The sequence below is a fragment of the Loxodonta africana genome, chromosome 13, assembly GCF_030014295.1.
Source record: "Loxodonta africana isolate mLoxAfr1 chromosome 13, mLoxAfr1.hap2, whole genome shotgun sequence".
Taxonomy (NCBI): domain Eukaryota; kingdom Metazoa; phylum Chordata; class Mammalia; order Proboscidea; family Elephantidae; genus Loxodonta; species Loxodonta africana.
The window spans coordinates 9,745,292-9,763,566 of record NC_087354.1 but is presented as its reverse complement, the minus strand read 5'-3'; the positions used below and the strand labels follow the sequence as shown (position 1 = coordinate 9,763,566).

The following is an 18,275-nucleotide window of genomic DNA, read 5'->3' as shown; positions in this document are numbered from 1 at the left end:
GCCTGGCTCCAGAGACCTTGGAGGCGACACCAGGGAGCATTGAGCCCCTGCACCCTACCACGGGTTCCTGGGGGAAGGAGGCAGGGAACAGGGCTAGGTCCCTGCCCTGGGTGGCAGGTCCTGGCTTTCGCCAGCCCTCCCTCGGCATCAGGCAGACCCAGGTCACCTTGGGCTGTGGAGGCTACTGCAGAGGTGTTGGGGATCCTGGGGTGGCTCTCTCTGTAGGGGTCACAGAGGGGGCAGTGCAGAGTGTGGCCAGTCTCCTGAGAGGGGCCCCCTGGAACACTCCCCCTACCCACCCCTGTCAGAACTGGTTCCCGTCCTCTTACACAGCAAGGGGGAGACCCCAGCCACGAGGGCCGTGGTCTTTCACCCACACCTTTCCAGTGCACGTGTAGGACTGCAGTACCTGGGCAGAATCAGAGATTTATGGGAGCTCCAGCGGGCAGGGGTGTAGGGCAGAGCTTGGGAAAATGGTTTTCCCAGAAGTCACTGGGTAGAGATTGCTCCAAGGGGCCAAGGTCAGCTCACCTGGGCTGCTGAAGGGGAGGCCCTGGTCCTGGAACACTGTGCTGATGGGAAGCCATCTAAGTAACAGGAAAGATGGATCACTACCTGATTTGTTGGGCTTTTTGCATCTGCTCCCTTAAAAACCAAAGCTAAAATTGTTTTGGGCCCGTAGTCAAAGGGACGTAATAAATTTTTATTCTGAGTTATTTGCTTTATGAAGCCAGCTCTGAAAAGCCGATTGTTTTGTTTTGCCCTGGTTGAGACTCCTGACCCTTTTGTGAGGACATGGAGCCTGCCTCAAGCCCCTGAGCAGGCCAGGTGGTTGGGCCTGCACCCAGGGGACTGCGTGTGCTTGGTCCCTCACAGCCCTTCCCACACCTGCGAGGGCATAGGCAGGGCCTCCTGGCCTAGAGCTGGGGAGGGGCTGGCAGCTGCTAAGGTGCCCTGCGGGTCCTTGTGCCGGGATGCCTGTCGCCTGGGCAGGCCACCGCAGTTGGGCATGCCCAAATGCAGCCTGATTGGGGGTTGGGAGGGTGGCTGCTGGCCCTTCCCTGGGGAGTTGGGGTGGGGCACCTGGTGGAGACATACACCTGGCGCTGTGTCTGTGAAAGGCTTTGGTGATTTCTCGATTTCTTTTTCACTCTCCCTTCCTGGGACCTGAATGGCCCAGCCACCTCCGTTCATATTGCACAGAGGGGGAGAGATGTGAAAATGTCTTTTTTCTTTGTGAGATCCAGTCTCAGGCCCAGCCGTTTTGGGTGTGTGACTTTGGTTAGGTCATTAGACTTTCTCCAACGTCAGCCCCCTCACCGCTAACACCTTCCTCTTTCTCAAGGTTGGCAGAATCGAATGAGCTAACGTACAACAACAACAAAAAAAGGTTAATGAAGCTGAAAGGTTGGTGGTTCAGGTTCACCCAGAGGTGCCTCGGAGGAAAGGCCTGGTGATCTGCTTCCAAAAAATCAGCCACTGAAAACCCTGTGGAGCGCAGTTCTGCTCTGACACACGCCGGGTCGCCGTGAGTCAGAGTGGACTCAACAGCAGTTGTGTCTTATACCAAAAAAAGTTACAAATGCAAAGCTCAGTGCTTATAGACGCCTGTGCCATGAGTTGTTCTTGCTCTGGGGCCAGTCTGTGGTAGAGGTGCAGAGGCCTCTATGAGACACGGAGGAGAAGAGAAGGCCGATGACAGGAGATGAGGCAACGGTAGAGGGAGGAAGTGACGACGGGGTAGAAAAGGGAAACCAGGAAGGGGCAGTGGAGACACAGCTGTCAAGAAGCCTTGCAGAAGAGGCGCCCCCGCCCCGCCCCTCCGTCAGCAGCCCGGATAGCCCACGGCAGCAGAAAGGGAATCCTGTTTTGCTCCCCCTTCCACATACAGCAGCTCCCAGAAGCACTGGCTGGTGATGAGTTTCGGGGGGCGGGGGGAGGGCCTGGTCGACTGAGGGAGCTGCCTCTCCAAGTCTTCTTTGGCGGCTTCGTTGAGGCATAAACAAGAGGCTTTTCTGTGCCAGCTTCCCCCACGCACACCTCCCTCCCTCCCTATTTTCTCTTCTCTCTCCTCCTCCTCCTCCCCTCTCTCTCCATCCAAGAGATAGATCTTTCCAGAAGCCTCCACAGACCCTCTGTCTTCACCAGTCCCTGGCAGAGGGATGGGACTGACCTTCCCTGAACTTACTGTGTCCTGGAGTCTGGATAAACTCAGCCAGCCCTTGTTACAAGGCAGGAAGGGAGCAGGGTGAGGGGCCCATCCACCCAGGTCTGTGTTGAATAGAAAATCATTTTAGGATGAACAAATCTGATTTTTATGACAAGAATATGGTATTGAGGAGCCTAGAGGGGACCTCTAAGACAAGATTACAACCCTGGACTTGTTGCCATTTAAATTCTGTACTGAATATTTGTCATCTGTGGCCCTTTACATCTGACCTGTTCCAAATGGCCTGGTCTATCAAACCACTTATCAGGGTGCACCTCCCGGGAAGCATTTTGAAGATTGACCCAGAGGCTCCAGCCCCGGTGTCCTGCCCTGGGAACAGCTACTAGAAAAGAGCAGTTGACTTTACTGCTATTTGTAAGTTTCTCAATCTCCCCCACCCCTGCGGCTTTCCAAGGAGAACTGCCTGGGTGGCCTTTGCTTCTTACTTGAAGGGGAGCACTTGAGGTGGTTTTCTGAAATCTGCTGAGAAATACAAGGCAAGGCGGCAAGTGGCAAGTGAATCCGAATGGGGGCCTGGCCTCTGGGGAATGGGCAGAGAGTATGTTTTAAATTTGCCTTATTTACAGCTGGCATTTTCTAATTTGCTGTGGATTTTTGTTTTTGTAAAAATGGCATGATGTTAGCCCTCATCTAACTTCAGGGGGAGGAGAGAGAATCAAGATCAGCCCAAGGCTGATTCCTGTGAGGTAGAGGTCAGACATTTTACCAATTCTGATACCAGTCGCCCCTCCCTGCACACTCTTGCTTCTCTCCTGGATTTGATAATTCGTTGAGTGGCCACACAGAGCTCACAGTCCATACTCAGTTGTGGGGTGTATTAGGGAAGTAACAGGTTACAATTCAGGATCAGGAACGACTCAGGATACAGTTCCTTGATCAGGACAGCTTCTTGGCGGTGCTTCCAGGCAGGCCTCTCCCTCAGCCCCTGGGCCCCTCAGCCAGGCCTCTGCCCCACTTGGGCAAGTGTTACGAAGCTCTTTAGCTCTGCCAGTAAGTGCCAGGAGGCACCCCACTCTGCAAGGAAGCCTCCTACCCTAAGGCTGTCAGCATTCTCGCTCCGTGGGTTGGCACACCCACTATAGCCACCTCGCTGCATGGGCCAAGAAGCCCACAGTGCCATTTTGCGCCCATCTCCTGCTTCTGCTACCACTGTTTCTCTGCTGCTGCTTCTCGCTGGCCCAGTGTTAGAGCTCTCTGTCTCCTGGGTCTAGGAGGTCTCAGTGCAGGGACCCCCAGTCCAAAAACACTCTCCTTTCCTGGGTTTTTTTTCTAGATGATAGTGAGCTCCCATCCCCACTTCTGGGATTGGCTCCCTTGAAGCCTAGAGGAGTGGCAAAACTGACCAAACCCCTCATTAGGGTTCCATATACTTTATTTTTGTGATCCCACCTCCCCAAGGGTTCTATGCACCTAATTTGCATAGTCCCACCCAATCATTTTGTGGGAGTCACAAAGACCATAGAAGGGCCATACTAAAATTTTTTTGAATCAGTAATACATTCGTGTGTTTCATAATCCAAAAGATGTAAGTAACTTTCCAGGTAAAAAATCCCCCAGCCTTCTTTGCTCAGTTCCCACCTCCCCAGGTAATCCCTGTTCTTGGTTTCTCAGGTATCCTCTCAGACTTCCTTTCTCCATATGCAAACAAATACAAGTACATATGTGTGTGTGTGTATATATACATATACATATATGTGTGTGTGTGTGTGTGTGTACACTGTTTTCCTGTTTTGTTCCTCCTGTTCTGAACCTTGCTCTCCTCTCCTCACTCAACAGTATAGCTTGGACATCTTCCCATATCAGTTCATAAAGACCTGATTCTGGTTCTGTTTCATAGTAGTCCATTATATAAGTGTTCTGTGATCACTTAGTGGGTCCTGGTGGAAGGACATCTGAGCTGTTTTCAGGCTTCTGATAGATTGAGTAACCAGGTACATAGATGTTATTTTTGTAGGTGTGCGGGTGTGTTGGTAGGATAGATTCCCAGAAGTTCAGTTGCAGGGTCAAAGGTTCAGTTGTGGGGTCAAAGCGTATGCACACTTGTGATTTGGCTAGGTATTGTCCGATTACCCTCCACAGAGGCTGTAGCGATTCATACCCTGCAAAGTGTGGGAGGGCCGGTTCCCCTCCACCTCAGTAGCCTGACAGGCTGAAGGCAGCATCTCCGTGGGGTTTGATTTGCACTCATCTTCTGATGGGTGAGGGTGGGTATCTTTTCAGGTGTTTGGAGCCATTTGTATTTCCTTTCTTATGAGCTGCCTGTTACAGCCTTTGCCCATTTTTCTGTTGGGTGTCGGCTTTTTTCCTTTTACTTCCTGTGAGCGCTTTCTGTGTTGGAGTTTCGCCCTTTGTGATGTGAGCTGTGAATACTCTCCCTCATTTGGCCATATGCCTTTGTTTGTAGTGACTGAGACCGTGCAGAAACATTTTATTTTTCTGTACTCACATGTATCAATCTTTTCTTTCATGGCTCTTGGACTTTTTGTATGTGTGGTAAATATGTACATAACAAAACATCTGCCATTTTAGCAGTTCTTACTGGTATGATTCATGGGCATTAATACATTAATCATGCTGCGCGATCATCCCCCTTAAGAGAGGCTTCTGGTCTGTGATTCACAGAAAGGACCTCTAGCCTAGGATTATAAAGGGATTTTCTCGTGCTTTCTCGTAGAACATCTGTGGTTCCGTTTTCCACATGTAGAAACATGTTTAGAACGTGTCCTGATATGAGGTTTGAGTCTGCATACCTTCTTCACAGGTGCCACCTAGTTATCCTAACACACCTACTGAAAACCACCACCATCGGGGTACGATGCTCCCTTTACACTCTACAAAGTCCCATTGTCTGCAAGTCTAGTTCTGGACATTGTTTTGTTTCATTGCCCAGCTATCTGTTCACGTAACAGTGCGTTTACTAATCGCCTATATCATTGTTTTTCAGTTTTCTGGGTGTTTTTCCACCTGAACTTTAGGATCAAGTTACCTTTTTTTTTTCTTTTTCTAAATTTTATTTTGTTGTTGTTGAGAATATACACAGCAAAGCATACACCAATTAAACAGTGTTTACATGGACATTTCAGTGACACTGATCACATTCTTCCAATTGGGTAACCATTCTTACCCTCCTTTTTTGAGTTGTTCCTCTCCTATTAACATAATTCCACTGCCCGCTAAGGTTTCTGTCTGATGTTTTGAGTTGCTCTTGTCAGTTTGAGCCTGTATAGATAGTTCCTAAAAGACCATAATGCTCAAGGCCGAACTTTTTTACTAGTTAAGCTAAACTACTGTTTGGTTTTTAAGATGACTTCAGGGGTTGTTTTTGGTTTAAGGTTTAAAGATTATCTCAGGGCAGTAATTTCAGGGGTTCATCCACCCTCCTTGGCTCTGGGAGATCTGGAGTCCATGAGAATTTGAAATTCTGTTCTGCATTTTCCCCCTTTTGATCAGGATTCATGTATGGAATCTCTCTGATCAGAGTGTTAAGTAATGGTAGCCAGGCATCAAGTTGTCTTGTTACAAAACAAAGCAAAATAACAACAGAAATGGTTTAGAAAAATACATTTGGGATTTCACTGTAGAAATGTGGAGAAACATACACACATTTGCAGGCAGAAGACTCATACGCTCAACTGCACCCTCGGCCAGGCTCCACTGTTCTGATCCACAGACTAGCTGCGGCGTGTGCCTGCGTGGGTAGGAATGTGTGATAGATAATAGCAGCAGTCCTGTGCCCAAAGGAGCAGCATTCGACCAGACTCCCGGGGACAGAGCCGGGCAGGGCAGGGCTGGGCAGCGGCTAGTCTCGGTGTGCAGGCGCCAGGTACTGGGTTTAAACACGTAGCCTTGTGGTTCCCTGCAGCCCATGGGATCTCCTGTGAACAGTATACTTTCTTCAGTTTAATCCTCTCTGTAGGTAACCGTGACAACAGGTAAAACCAGACCCCTGAGGTCAGTGAGTGTGGTAACCTGCTAACGTCATCAACAAATGAGTGGAGCAGGAGTGTATGGGGTGGGGGGTGATCTTTTGGCAGAAATCGTGGTCACTTCTTGCAGGATTAGTTCCTAGGATGAGAGCGCTTCCCAGGGGCCAGGGCCCTGGCTCTGCTCCTCATCTGTGCAGTGGGTAGGTAAGATCGCCTAGCCTAGCCTTTCTGGGAGATGGTTCATCTTTGTGTCCACTCCTTGTGGGTTTCTGAACCATGGGCATGTTTAGTGAAGAGAAGACCAGCCGAATGGCACCCTAAGGATTTAGGAAAATTCAGTCCTCCACAGAGCACAGGTCTTCCTGCTGCCCCAGCCATCTGCCTGGGTGCCCTTGGAGACGGCAGGGCTCGGCCACGTGGTTGGCCCTCCACCGAGCTGTCGTATGGAAGGAGGGCTAGCAGGCTCCCTGTAGCTTTGAGGTTGGGAGCTGGAAGTCACCCCAAACCAGCGGCCACAGATCAAAGCTGTGTGTTGATGAATGGCAGCCTGATCTCTGGGGGGCAGGGGAACTGTTTTCTCTTGGGCGGCCTTTGGCTGTGCCCCCCTCTGACCAGCCCTGCCCTCCCATCAACCCCACATCGACTCCTTGTGTGCACAGCATTGAGCTCTCAGGATCCCGGTCAGCTCTGCTCGCTGGTGGATCCACTGACCTTCCTCTCCAGGGGCTCCCTCCCTGGTGTCAGAGACGTCTTCCCTCTCCCCACCAGCTCCCTCCAGCGCTGCCCCCTTCTCCTCCCCATAAAGGAAGCACAGCTAGGCTTCCCCAGAGTCTGTGGGCCTGCTGCCCCAGCTGAGGAGCCCAAGCAGGCAGACCTGGGGTGGTGGGTAAAAGGCACCCCAATTGTGGTGTGCGGAGGTGCTGTTAGAGCCAAGAGGGGCCCATTCACCTCGTGGGGCCAGCAGTTCTGGCCAAGGCTGGGTAGTGGGAGATGAGGAGTGTGCCCTTTGATCAGAGGCCACAGCTGCCGGCCCAGGGTTTGAGCTGGCCTGAGCCAGCTGTGAGCCCCGCCCACTTGCAGGTGCTGTTGCCAGGAGGGAGCCCAGGGCCAGGTGGGGCAGGTTGGGGGATTGGCAGGAAGAAGAGCCCCTGCCCCTCCCAGCAGGTAGGTTCCCAGCCTCTTGAGGGAAGGCACCATCCCTACGGGGCTTGCAACCTGAGCACCAGCATGTGGGACACTGTGTTCCCTGATAAGGCAATGCTGCTGGCATGCTGCTGGCTTGGCTTGCAGCAGCACTAGGAAATATTTACGTAACCCACCCCCCACTGCGCCTGCCCCACTGCCCCAGACCACCCCCATGGCCCAGGATCCTGCCACCTGCCTCACATGCCTGGTACTCCACCTCCCTGTCCCATGCATGGCGCCCTTACCCAATGGCTAGGGCCCCCCCCGCAGCACTCCCCTGGCTCACCCCCATGGCCTGGCACCCCTACTTCCTCCTGCCTGTAGCCCAGCCCATAGGCCCTCCCAGCCCCCCACGGTAACTGGGGCCCTCCCACAGCCCTGACTTCCTGTCCCCTCTGGCTTCCCTCCCTTCTCATCTTTCCCCCAATAAGTCCCTCCTGGACACCCAGCACCCCACAAAGCCTGGCCCCAGCCTCTTACCTCACAAGACCCTGTTCCTGTGACCCCTGCCCTACCTCCCACCACAGACACACCTGACCTCCCGACTTAGGAAAGGACATGTGTATGGGGGCGGCTAGGGTTAGCCCTGGGGGCACAGAGGTTAAGAGCTATGGCTGCTAACCAAAAGGGTCAGCATGTTGGAAACCACCAGGTGCTCCGTGGAAACCCTGTGGGGCAGTTCTCCTCTGTCCCATAGGGTTTCTATGAGTTGGAATCAATTCCACAGCAACAATTTTTTTTTTTTAATGGGGGGATGGTGTTATCTAGGACCTGTAGCAGGCCTGTCCCTGGCTTAGGGACTGCTGAGCTCCTCCTGGGATCTATTACCATCTTTGAGCTAGACTGAGCACTCTCTGTGCAGTCCTGACATACTATTACTGTCTCCATGGCGCATACCTGCCAAAAGGAAACTGCAGGTGTGTTTAGTCCAGTGACTTCCTGTTGCTTTAGAATGCAAGGTGGGCTCACTCCTGGCACCAACCAGCAAGGCCTGGGGACATTCTCCATCTGCTGCTTTGTGGGGTTGTTGGAAGGCTAAATAATATGTATAAATAATATGTATAAAGCCCCTAAAATGGTACTTGGCTCAGAACTTTCATAATCATGGGGCACTTTAGTTTGCTTCCAGTTTGGACCACGATTTTTTTCTATGCCTTATAATTTTCCTGGAGTTTCTAATTGCCTTTTTTTCCCCCTTGCTAACCAAAGAATAATTGTGTGCCTGCACTGTGTCCTGAAGTGTAACCAACCTCCTGATCATATTCTCTGGTGCATGGAATTCACTTTTTTTCTGGAGCTATCCCTCTTTGAGCCCTGGTTTGCTCTGGTTACCCCCAGGCTTGTTACCCAGCTGTTGTCCTGAGACTTCGCTTCACTGTTTACTGACTCCCATGGCTTCTTGGTTTTCTGTCATTTTGACTGAGCTATGTAAGAGGTGAACTTCGATGTCTTCTGGTATCCAGGATTACTTACGAGAAGCCTGGTGTCTGTCCTAGCCTTTTTTCTGTATGGATGGCCTGTGATTTGTTTTTCCCATTCTGTTAATTTTTGGGACCTTCTCTTTTTTATGTAGTGTTCTGACATTGTAGAAATTATCATACATGGATCTTTACTCACTCAACACTGCCAACATTTTCTATGTAATTCTCCTGTCTTTTTCTTCCTTCCTTCCTTCATTTTTTTCACTCTGACAGATAATGTTCTCTTCTTTGATAGTTTCCTGTCTCCCGTTTTTCTGTTAAGATGTTGACCCTCCTGTAGTAAGTCCCTGTGGCTCTTATATTTTAGCTTCTACTGTTTGTAATGGTCAACTAGGCCTAGGAAACAATGGGGCCTACCTAATTTTGAGTCTCCCCTACAAGCTTCCCCCAAAAACATCAAAGTGATAAAAAGCAAATACAACCACATACGACCCATGGCTTCAGCATTACTAGGAGACACGGAACACTGTGACATTCACATATTTCCTAAAACTGCTCTTCGTTCTACTTTTCTGGGATATTTCCTTGAGTATATTTCCAGCATTTCTATGGAATTTTTGTTTGGGTAACTGTATTTTCAATTTCAGTATTCTTTATTCTCTACACTTACTTTCTATGGTCTCCTGTTTGCTTTATGCATAAAATTTTGTCTCACATTCCTCTGAGAATACTAACCAGAAATTTTTTGTTAACGTTGTCTTCTGTTTCCTGGCATGCCTCTTTTTCCTCTCGGGTCAGTTATTTGACTGATCTCGACCTTCCCCTTTCATGCTGCTGGTCTTCCTTGGATGTCTGTTTACATATTTGAGGTTGATGGGCCTCTTTTGGGGGGTTGGTCTGAGTGTCTTCTGCTGGGGATAAGTGGGCCAGTCCCCAAGACTGTAGTCAGCTTGAGGGCCCGTATGGAGGGAGGGAGAGGATCAGATAGAAAGGTGGATGTGAGGCTAGGTGTCCCGCAACGCCAAGAGGGCTGTGTTCTGAGGGGAATAACCCCCACGTATTCCCCTTGAGTGATCACCAAGTGATCGGTGTCATTTTTGTGGTTCAGAGTACCTAGGTTGGTTAACGCTGTCCTGTCACTCTGAGCAACGGGATGGGTGGAGGGGTAGGGTCCCGCTGGTGGCGGACCTTCCTTCGCTCACCTCCCACCCCTGTCGTGACCCGCTTCCTCTTATGCCCTGCGCAGGCCCCTCGTGGGGGTGTTCTCAGCAGCCACCTTTTTCACCAAGCTCTGGTGTCCAGCAGCCTGTTGCAATCTCTGCTTTCCTGGTGACCCCTCCTGCTTTGTTGGCTGTTGCGGGTTTGCCATGCTGGCAGTTCTGTAAGAGAAGGAGCCTTGGCTAACAGGAGGTGTTGGTCATAGAATCTCAGGCCCTGGAAATCACCCAGTCTGACCCCTCATTTTACAGATGAAGAGACTGAGGAAAGGGTCAGAAAAGGCTCCCAGTGAGGGGGAGACTGGACAAGCAGGAGGGGTTTGGGAATTCTGCATGGGGCTCCCTGCAGGACGCTCTGCGGGCAGTGTGGTCTCTTGGCCCTGGTGCCTGGCCCTGCAGGGGTGATGGGCCCTAGAGCATGGGTACTGCAGGGCCGGCGTGGGGCAGCTGGACTCCGCAGATTCTCAGTCTTAGAGCCCAGCACAGCCTGCACCCCACCCCCCACCCCCCACCCCCGTGGCAAATCAGCCTGGCCCTACACAGGCGCGTCGGGTAGCATGCTTTGCGGTGGACTTGGGGGCCCTGCTGTGAGGGGCCTTGGGCTCTGACGTGTCCTGAAATCTGCCTTTCACACTCTGGGATGTGGTTTGCTTACCTTTGTGTGTCAGATGCCAGTTCCCTGGGCCGAGGGTGGGTGGGCACAGAGGGGAGGTGTGCCACTGGGGTCCGGGGTGGCCAGGTTGAGGGGAGGGCTTTGGATCTTGGGGCCTTCCCTGGGGATGGGTACCCAGGGGGAGAGGGCCGGTCCAGTACACAAGACTGACAGTGCTTCCCTCCTGTCCTGCCCACAGGTGAGAGGCCCTTCGCCTGCAGCTGGCAAGACTGCAACAAGAAGTTTGCGCGCTCAGACGAGCTGGCCCGGCACTTCCGCACGCACACGGGTGAGAAGAAGTTCAGCTGCCCCATCTGCGAGAAGCGCTTCATGCGTAGTGACCACCTGACAAAGCACGCGCGGCGCCACGCCAACTTCCACCCAGGCATGCTGCAGAGGCGTGGCGGCGGCTCGCGGACCGGCTCCATCAGCGACTACAGCCGCTCAGATGCCAGCAGCCCCACTATCAGCCCAGCCAGCTCGCCCTGAGCGCCTGCAGCTGGGCGGCTGGCCGGTGGCACCACTCGGCAGAGCCCGTCGCCTGGCTCCAAGTTCAGATCCTGGAGTAGCACAGCCCTGCCCGCTGGGCTTCCCACTTTGAAGCCACCAGAGCTCTTGGCCCCCCCCAGGTCTGAGTGACCTTCCTCCTGTTACAGCCATGAGCAGATGCTCGTACTTCGTTTTGTGAGTCCTTATCTTTTTCTTTTGTAATAAAAGAGAACTTTACAAAAAGTCAACAACAACAAAAAATTTTTCTTCACCTCAGGTGTCAAATTTGTAGAAAAACAACAAAAAATTAAAAAAAAACACCACACACAGATTGCACAATGGACTACCCGCGAGGTTGAAATTCAGCGGTGTTGACCCCCTTTCTCAGGGATGGACATGTTTCATAGGTCAGTGACGACGCCCTTCCTGCCGCCTTACTCTGTACATAGATTTGCACTCTGGAGGTTTCTCTTGGGTTCAGGAACACAGTGGGGACAGCAGATAGACCAGTGCCAGCTGGAGTTGGGGGTCTGACCTGCAGGTCAGCTGCCCAGTCATCCCAGAGAGTCTGTGCTTCCATGGCCGATTTCTGCGTGGCAGCCTGCGCCCCCTCTTCTCGCCCAGCCTCCAAACCCTGCCCTGGAGGCCCAGTTGGGCTCAGGACGCAGCCATTTCTGAGGAAGGACACCTCAGAGGGATGCCTTAAACCATGACAGGCAAAAGGGACATTCACCTGGGGAGCTGCAGCGGCATCACCCTCTGTGGAGTCTGTCCCTCCTGCCTCCAGGACCCCCGCTCCTCGGAGCCCTCTCTGCGGCCTCACGGAGAACTAGACGCAGAGACTCAAGTCCTGTAGGGCACCAGCCGCTACTGAGGTGACGCAGCCCAGGCTGTGCCTGCCCCACGACGTCAAGGACTCGCAGGGCACGGGAGTGTGGTCCCCACAGAAGGTAAGGGGCTTTCCCTCTCCTATGATGCTCTGTGACTGAAAAACACAGCCTGGGAATTCAGGTCTTCTAAAAAGATGTGTTGTCACCTCTCCTGGTTCTGGTGCCCTGGGCAGGCTCTGCTGTGGTGGCCCCTGTCTGCAGCCAAGGCTGAGGTTGTCAGCCACGTCATCACAGGGCTGTGTGTGGACAGCACACGCACGTGCTTGGTATTCTGCGGATACCGTCTGTGGCCAGAGACGGGAACCTTGTGACCTGGAGCCTTTCTGGAGTGGTGAAGCCGATGTCAGGAAAACTCCGTCTGAGAAAGTGCTTGTTCTCCTCCAGGAAATACCAGATGGAAGGTGGTGGGAAGTGCTCTTAGCCACAAGTCCGGAGGTCAGACTTAGCTGACTTGTCCCCTGGACCTTCCTTCCTTCCCATCTGCTTCTCCAGGCCATGCCTGTGGGGGCTTAGGACTGGAGTGCCCCTCGCAGGTTCTCACTAGACGAGACAGCACAGAGTGGTCAGGACAGTTTACCGAAGCCCTGATTGGTTCCCCAAAGCTCCTCCATCTGCAGAACACCGGACACAGGCCTCTCAGCACTGCTTTCCAGAGGCACCTTCCCACCTCCCCTCCCAAGTGGGGGCCTTTAAGTCCAAGCCCCGATGACAGTGTGTGTGAGTGTGTGTGTGTTTGGGAGTGGGTGCTGGCCAAACTCGGGATGTTTTGCCAAGACCTGTACTCATTTTGAAGAGGAAGAGCCCTTGGGCCCAGAGTGCCTTGGCTGTGTCTGTCCTTTCCCTGCACCCCACCCACAGCATGGGGCAGTCGTATCACAGAAGACCCCAGAGACCAAAAGCACAGCCAAGACCCGCAGCCTCCAGCGGCTGCTTCGGGCTGGCTCCAGTGTGGATGGCACCCTCTGTGTATGGCAAGGTTGCCCTGAGTGTCACGTGTGTGAGCAGGCACTGGCTGTGACATGGTGGTGGCTCAGAGCAGCACTGTAGTTACTGAGTTGGGTGGTGGCATTGTTCCTGCTGCTTGGGGAGGGAGTAGGTGGGGGAGAGGTGGAGTGCAGAGTGGGGTGACAGGTCTGCATGCACCACGCCCAGGGGAGAGAGTGGCATGTGCTGGAAAGACCTCAACAGAGGAGAGTGCTGGATGCTTGGGCACCGAGATCTTCGCACCCAGCTTCTTCAAAGTGAGCTCCGGAAGGACCCCCAGCAGTCCCTCCCAAAGCTGGCTCCCTGCCAGACGGGGAGCGCCACGCTCTGAATGCGTCTCATGTCTCAGGAATTCACATTCCAGGTTCAGGAATTTTATTCCAAAGTCCTTTGGTGTGATCACCGTCCACAGGTCCCCGAAGGCAGGGGGAGGTGTCCCACAGAAGTCACAAGGCCCTCTCCCCAGGAGGGCGGGGGCTCCTTGTGAGGGCTTCACCCTTACCCCTGTCCGTGTGTAGGAAGGGAAAAGGATCGAAACCCAGTTGGCTTGAAATAAAGAGCTGGTTTGTTTTCCATGGGGGTGGGGTGGGCTAGGGAAAGGGGCGTTTGCTGTTTCCAAAGAGAGCACTTAATTTAATTTCTCCTCTCAGTGACCCAGGGCTGTCCGTCTGACAGATGGGAGGGTAAAGTTGCCTTAAAACAGAAAAATGCAGGCGTGGGCTATTTATGGCAAATGAGCGTCTTCATTCCAAAGTAGCTCTCATTAAATGGAGGGTGCAGTCCCCTGCAGTGGCCTCACCCGGGAGATGAGCCGGAGATGGGCAGAGTACCCTCAGACTTGGGGCACCTGGAGGGCATTGGCGCTGGGAACCTTGGGGCCATTCGGCCTGGGGCTTCAGCCTGGACCTTGTGGAATCATCTGGAGCTGAGATTGATCCCACTTGAAGGGTGGAAAAATATGAGAATTTCCCAGTATGTGTCCATCTCGGGGGTCTGTGTCAGGGGGAGCCTGAGGAAGCCACACCTGCCCAGGCCTCTGCAGGAGGCCCTCCAGAGAGAGCTCGCAGTCCCTTCTGAGCCGGAGAATGTCTTTCCCAGCCCAGGCCTATTTCAGGGTCTTTCACGTTAGGTTTGTGGCCAGGCCTGCTGGTCTCAGCGGGAAGAGTAACCACAGCACCTGGAGGAACAGCAGGGCAAACTCACCGTTCCTATGGCACAGGCTTCAGTTCTAGCAGGCCGAGGGGCTGAGTTTTCCAAGCAGAGGCTGCTTGAGCAAAGTGAGAGTTCCCCTCCGGAAAAGGCCTACAGGTGACCCTGGATGTAGTCATCAGGGTTCAGCTTGTGACCCAAACAATAGAGCCTCCCTTTGCATCAGCCATATTAGGGAACGGTTTCGGCTACCCCAAATGCCTACAGAATCCTATAGCCATACAGGAAAACCAGATACAACCTTTTCCACAAGGGCCTGTGGGCCTCTCCTGCTGGGTGCTCTGTGGTCCTGGGGGTCCGACCCACACTTCTGCACCTCCTGCCTGTCAGCTTCCTGAACTGTGGACCCTACCCGCTTTATCCCAGACCACTTCTGGCAGGTGTCCCTTGGCAGGCAGGTGCACAGCTCCTTTGTTCAGCTTCCAAGGGCAACACCAGCAGCACTAGGGCCCAGACCTCACCAGCACAGACTGGTAAAGGATGACCAGGTCCAGGTGGGGAGGGGGCAGTGGGCCTCAACAGCCCCCAGTTCACCTGCTGGGATGTGCAGAGAGAGGGCAGTGACTTCTCATGGCATGTGTGAAATGTTCGTGACTTTTCCCACCAGCCTGCTGTCTACAGAGCCCAGCCTCCTTGCTTGCAGCAGCAGGTGCTGAGCATTGCACAGGCCCGGTGCTCACCTGAGGCCCTGTACTGTCCACCGGGCAGAGGGTCACCTATACGGAAGCAGGGTCTGAGCAGAGCACCCCCAGTTTCTCTGTCCGAGTTTTGGCTGTGTTTACGAGGCTAGCTAGTTCTCAATCCTGACAGGTGTCACTGATTTAGAAAAAGTCAAAGTGCCAGCAGGTTTGAGGGGGTTGACGTGTTGTGCATTGTGAGTCACCCCATGTCTTGTGCTTCCCAACGCTGAGGCAGAGATGTGGGCTGGCCACTTTTGAGTTCAGGATTGCCCCTGGTTTCAAAGGCTTGACCTGGACAGGGCCAGAAGTTTTTTACAGAATTTGGGTGCGCAACACGCTTACCCAAAACTCAGTGTCGTCGAGTCGATTCCGACTCATAGCAACCCTATAGGACAGAGCAGAACTGCCCCATACAGTTTCCAAGGAGCGCCTGGCGGATTTGAACTGCTGACCCTTTGTTTAAAAGCCGTAGCACTTAACCACTATGCCACAGCTTGCTTACTACTGATAAATGCCCGGGCATCATCCTTTAGGCTTCCCTTGGTCACCAGCCCAGCCCATCCCTCCTCCGTTGGATGGTTGAATTTGGCAGGCAGTGGAGGCTTTGGGTCCAGGAGAGAAGTGGCCACACTCTTGGCTTCTGCTGACCACGCTGACAGACTGGCTTTGCAGTGCGGCCCCCTGGCCCTGCCCCTCTCTCCCCTTCTCACTGAGCTTTAAAACTACTACTATTATTTAAAAATTAACAGGATGGGGAAGCAGCCAGCCCTGCCCTGCATGTCACACGTTCCCTGATGGGGTGCAAGCAGCTTTCTCTCAGGCTTGGGGGGGGGGGGTCCTGTTGTCCCTGGGTCTCTTCCGAGAGGCTGTGTGGACCAGCCACTGCTCACACTGGTGTAGAAACCAGATACACGGAGCAAACCCCATTCCGAGCACAGCCAGCCGGACTCCAGAGGGTCCCTCCCCGGGCTGCCCTGTGACAGGAGGGGGCGTCTCCCAGACCCCATGCTGGGGGCTGGCATGTCATAAGCCTAGCATCCATTCCCTAGGTCAGAGCAAGGGGCTCTCCCTGGGCCCCACCCCAGAGAACCCTAAGGGCAGGACTGCCCCTGTGAGGTGTCTACTGAGCAACTATGCATTGTGGGGGGTGGGGTTGCAAAGTTCCTCCGTGACCTTGACCGGAACTTGTCTCTGTGGGTGCGTTGAGGGATCTCAGTCCCCCAACCTGCACAGACAACCCCTCCCCCATCCAAAGCCATCGATGGGAACTTTTCTGGAATCGTTTGCCAAGATACAAAGGCAAAATCCAAGGGTCCAAGACCATTTCCATCAAGCACATTTTCCTTTTCTGTAGGAACTTTTTTCCTTTTTTTTTTACCCAGCACCACACCGCGTATCCGAAGGCCACATTTCATGTTTTCCGGATCACTACAGCAAAGTATTACAGTTGTACAGTTCCCAGGATCTGGCCTTGGCTTGCTAGGATGAAACTTTGTATGTATTTTGTATGGCATAGATTCTATATTGTAATGATGTCCTATGCAAAAAGAAAACTTAACGAAATTGTAAATTTTATTGTTTTAACGTGTATGCATGTTTAGTGATGTTTACATTTTGAAATAAAATTTATGATTCATTAGTTTGTCAGAGCTGGTTTCCTTGAGGGGCATGCCTTGGAGAAGTGAGGCGGGGTGGGGGGAATGAACAAACTCGGCCGTGAAGGCTTGATATTAGGAAGGATGTTTGTGAACCGAGATGTCCTCTCAGAGTGGGCGCTTTCCTGGACTGCTCTGCGGGCAGACCTGCCCCTTCCTTGTCTGTCCTGGGCTGTGTCAGCTCAGTGCATGCTGACTCAACTCATCCCCCCCCAGAAAGCCCAGCCTCACAAGCCCATCTTGGAGAGCACTGAGGAGGGAGGTGGGATGGCAGGTTTCCATGCAGGGCACAGCACCTGCCCCCAAATCCCCCGTAAACCCCTCTGCTTGTCCTCTCCCTGGTGATAGCCATGGCTTCTCTTCCAACCCCAGTGCATCCACCCCAGTGTTCCAACCCCCGCGCACCCACCCCCGTCTTCCAACCCCAGTGCTCCCACCCCCGTGTTCCAACCCCAGCGCACCCACCCCTGTGGGCTGCGAGGCCTCTGTAGCCCCAAAGGGTCTGAAAATTGGTTGGATCATGCAGGTGCTTCATTAGCCAAACTCAAGCCCCTCACCCAGAGTGTCCAGAAACATCCCTGTTGCCAACCACTGCAGTCTTCATGGTTGACTGGGGGGAACCCTGGAACTATGCAGGGACAGGGTTTAGGGGCCCCCTGTACCTGGGGAGGTGGGGGAGACCATTGATACCAGAGTCTACTTAAGTTTCCTATGATCCTCAGCTCGCACTGACCCTTGCTGCCGGCGGATGAGCCTCCAGAGCAGGGGTGTCTGGAGCAGAGGAGCAGCTACCCAGCAGGGGGTCAGGAGGTAGGTGAGGGCCCTAGCCTGCAGGACTCTGCGCTTGTCCAGGGGAAGCGAGGCATGAGATGGGCCTTGGGTCCTGCGCTACTTGACAGCTTGTCAGGATTCTATTAGAATCACCTGTTGCGTTAGGGCGCCCTGGTGGCACAGTGTTCAAACGCTCAGCTGATAACCAGAAGGTCAGTGGTTCGAACTCACCAGGTGCTTGGGAGAAAGATGTGGCAGTCCTTCCGTGAAGATTTCCAGCCTTGGAAACTCTATGGGTTAGTTCTACTCTCTCCTATAGGATCACTACGTGTCGGGACCAACTCTGCGGCAATTAGTTTTTTTTTGGTTATGGTTTGTAGGATAAATAAAACCCAGGAAGAAATTTTTAACATTGTCGTAATCAATGAAAGCATTGCAGTTGACCAAAAGTGGTTTCTTCAGAGATTTCCTTGAAAAATGGTACTTGTATCCTAGATTGGGGGAGTGAAGTGAACGCACCCCGACCCAGAATGAACGTTCACAGAAGCGTGCAGGCAAGCTCAAAAGCCTTGCTGGTGCTGAGGCATTTGGAGCCCATCCTTGGAGTGTTTTCCAGGACAGCCACTGTTCCGCCTTCTGAGAGCCATTTCCTATTGCTCAGGAACTCCCCTGGGTCGAAGCAAAGACAGGGTGGGTCTGCGTCCATAAATAGCATGTGCTGAGAGGCTTGAAAAACACTGACAGGGAAGAAAGCAGCCACTCATCTATAACGTCACTGCTGAGGCTGAGGCTATAAATTCCTGCTGGATTTCCTTCCCAGAAGACTCTGGAGGGGAGAGGGACGGGGGAGGGTGATGCTGGCATTCATGGACCCCACCCTTAGAACTGAGGATCTCCAGAGGCCTTGAGAGGCCCTTGGGACTGTAGGGGGAAGAAAACCCTCAAGCAAGCAGCAGGCATTCCCAA

General features: G+C 53.1%; 1 protein-coding gene across 1 annotated transcript in view; it reads left to right on the top strand.

The window, feature by feature from the left end:
* The window catches only part of KLF13 (KLF transcription factor 13), a 49,001-nt gene extending 32,507 nt beyond the window's left edge, over window positions 1-16,494 (top strand). Inside the window, exon 2 of the mRNA XM_064296219.1 lies at window positions 10,831-16,494. Coding sequence (XP_064152289.1) covers window positions 10,831-11,120 — 290 coding nt within the window. The 3' untranslated portion in view covers window positions 11,121-16,494. The remainder of the gene's footprint in view (window positions 1-10,830) is intronic.
* The last annotated feature ends 1,781 nt before the right edge of the window (window positions 16,495-18,275 follow it).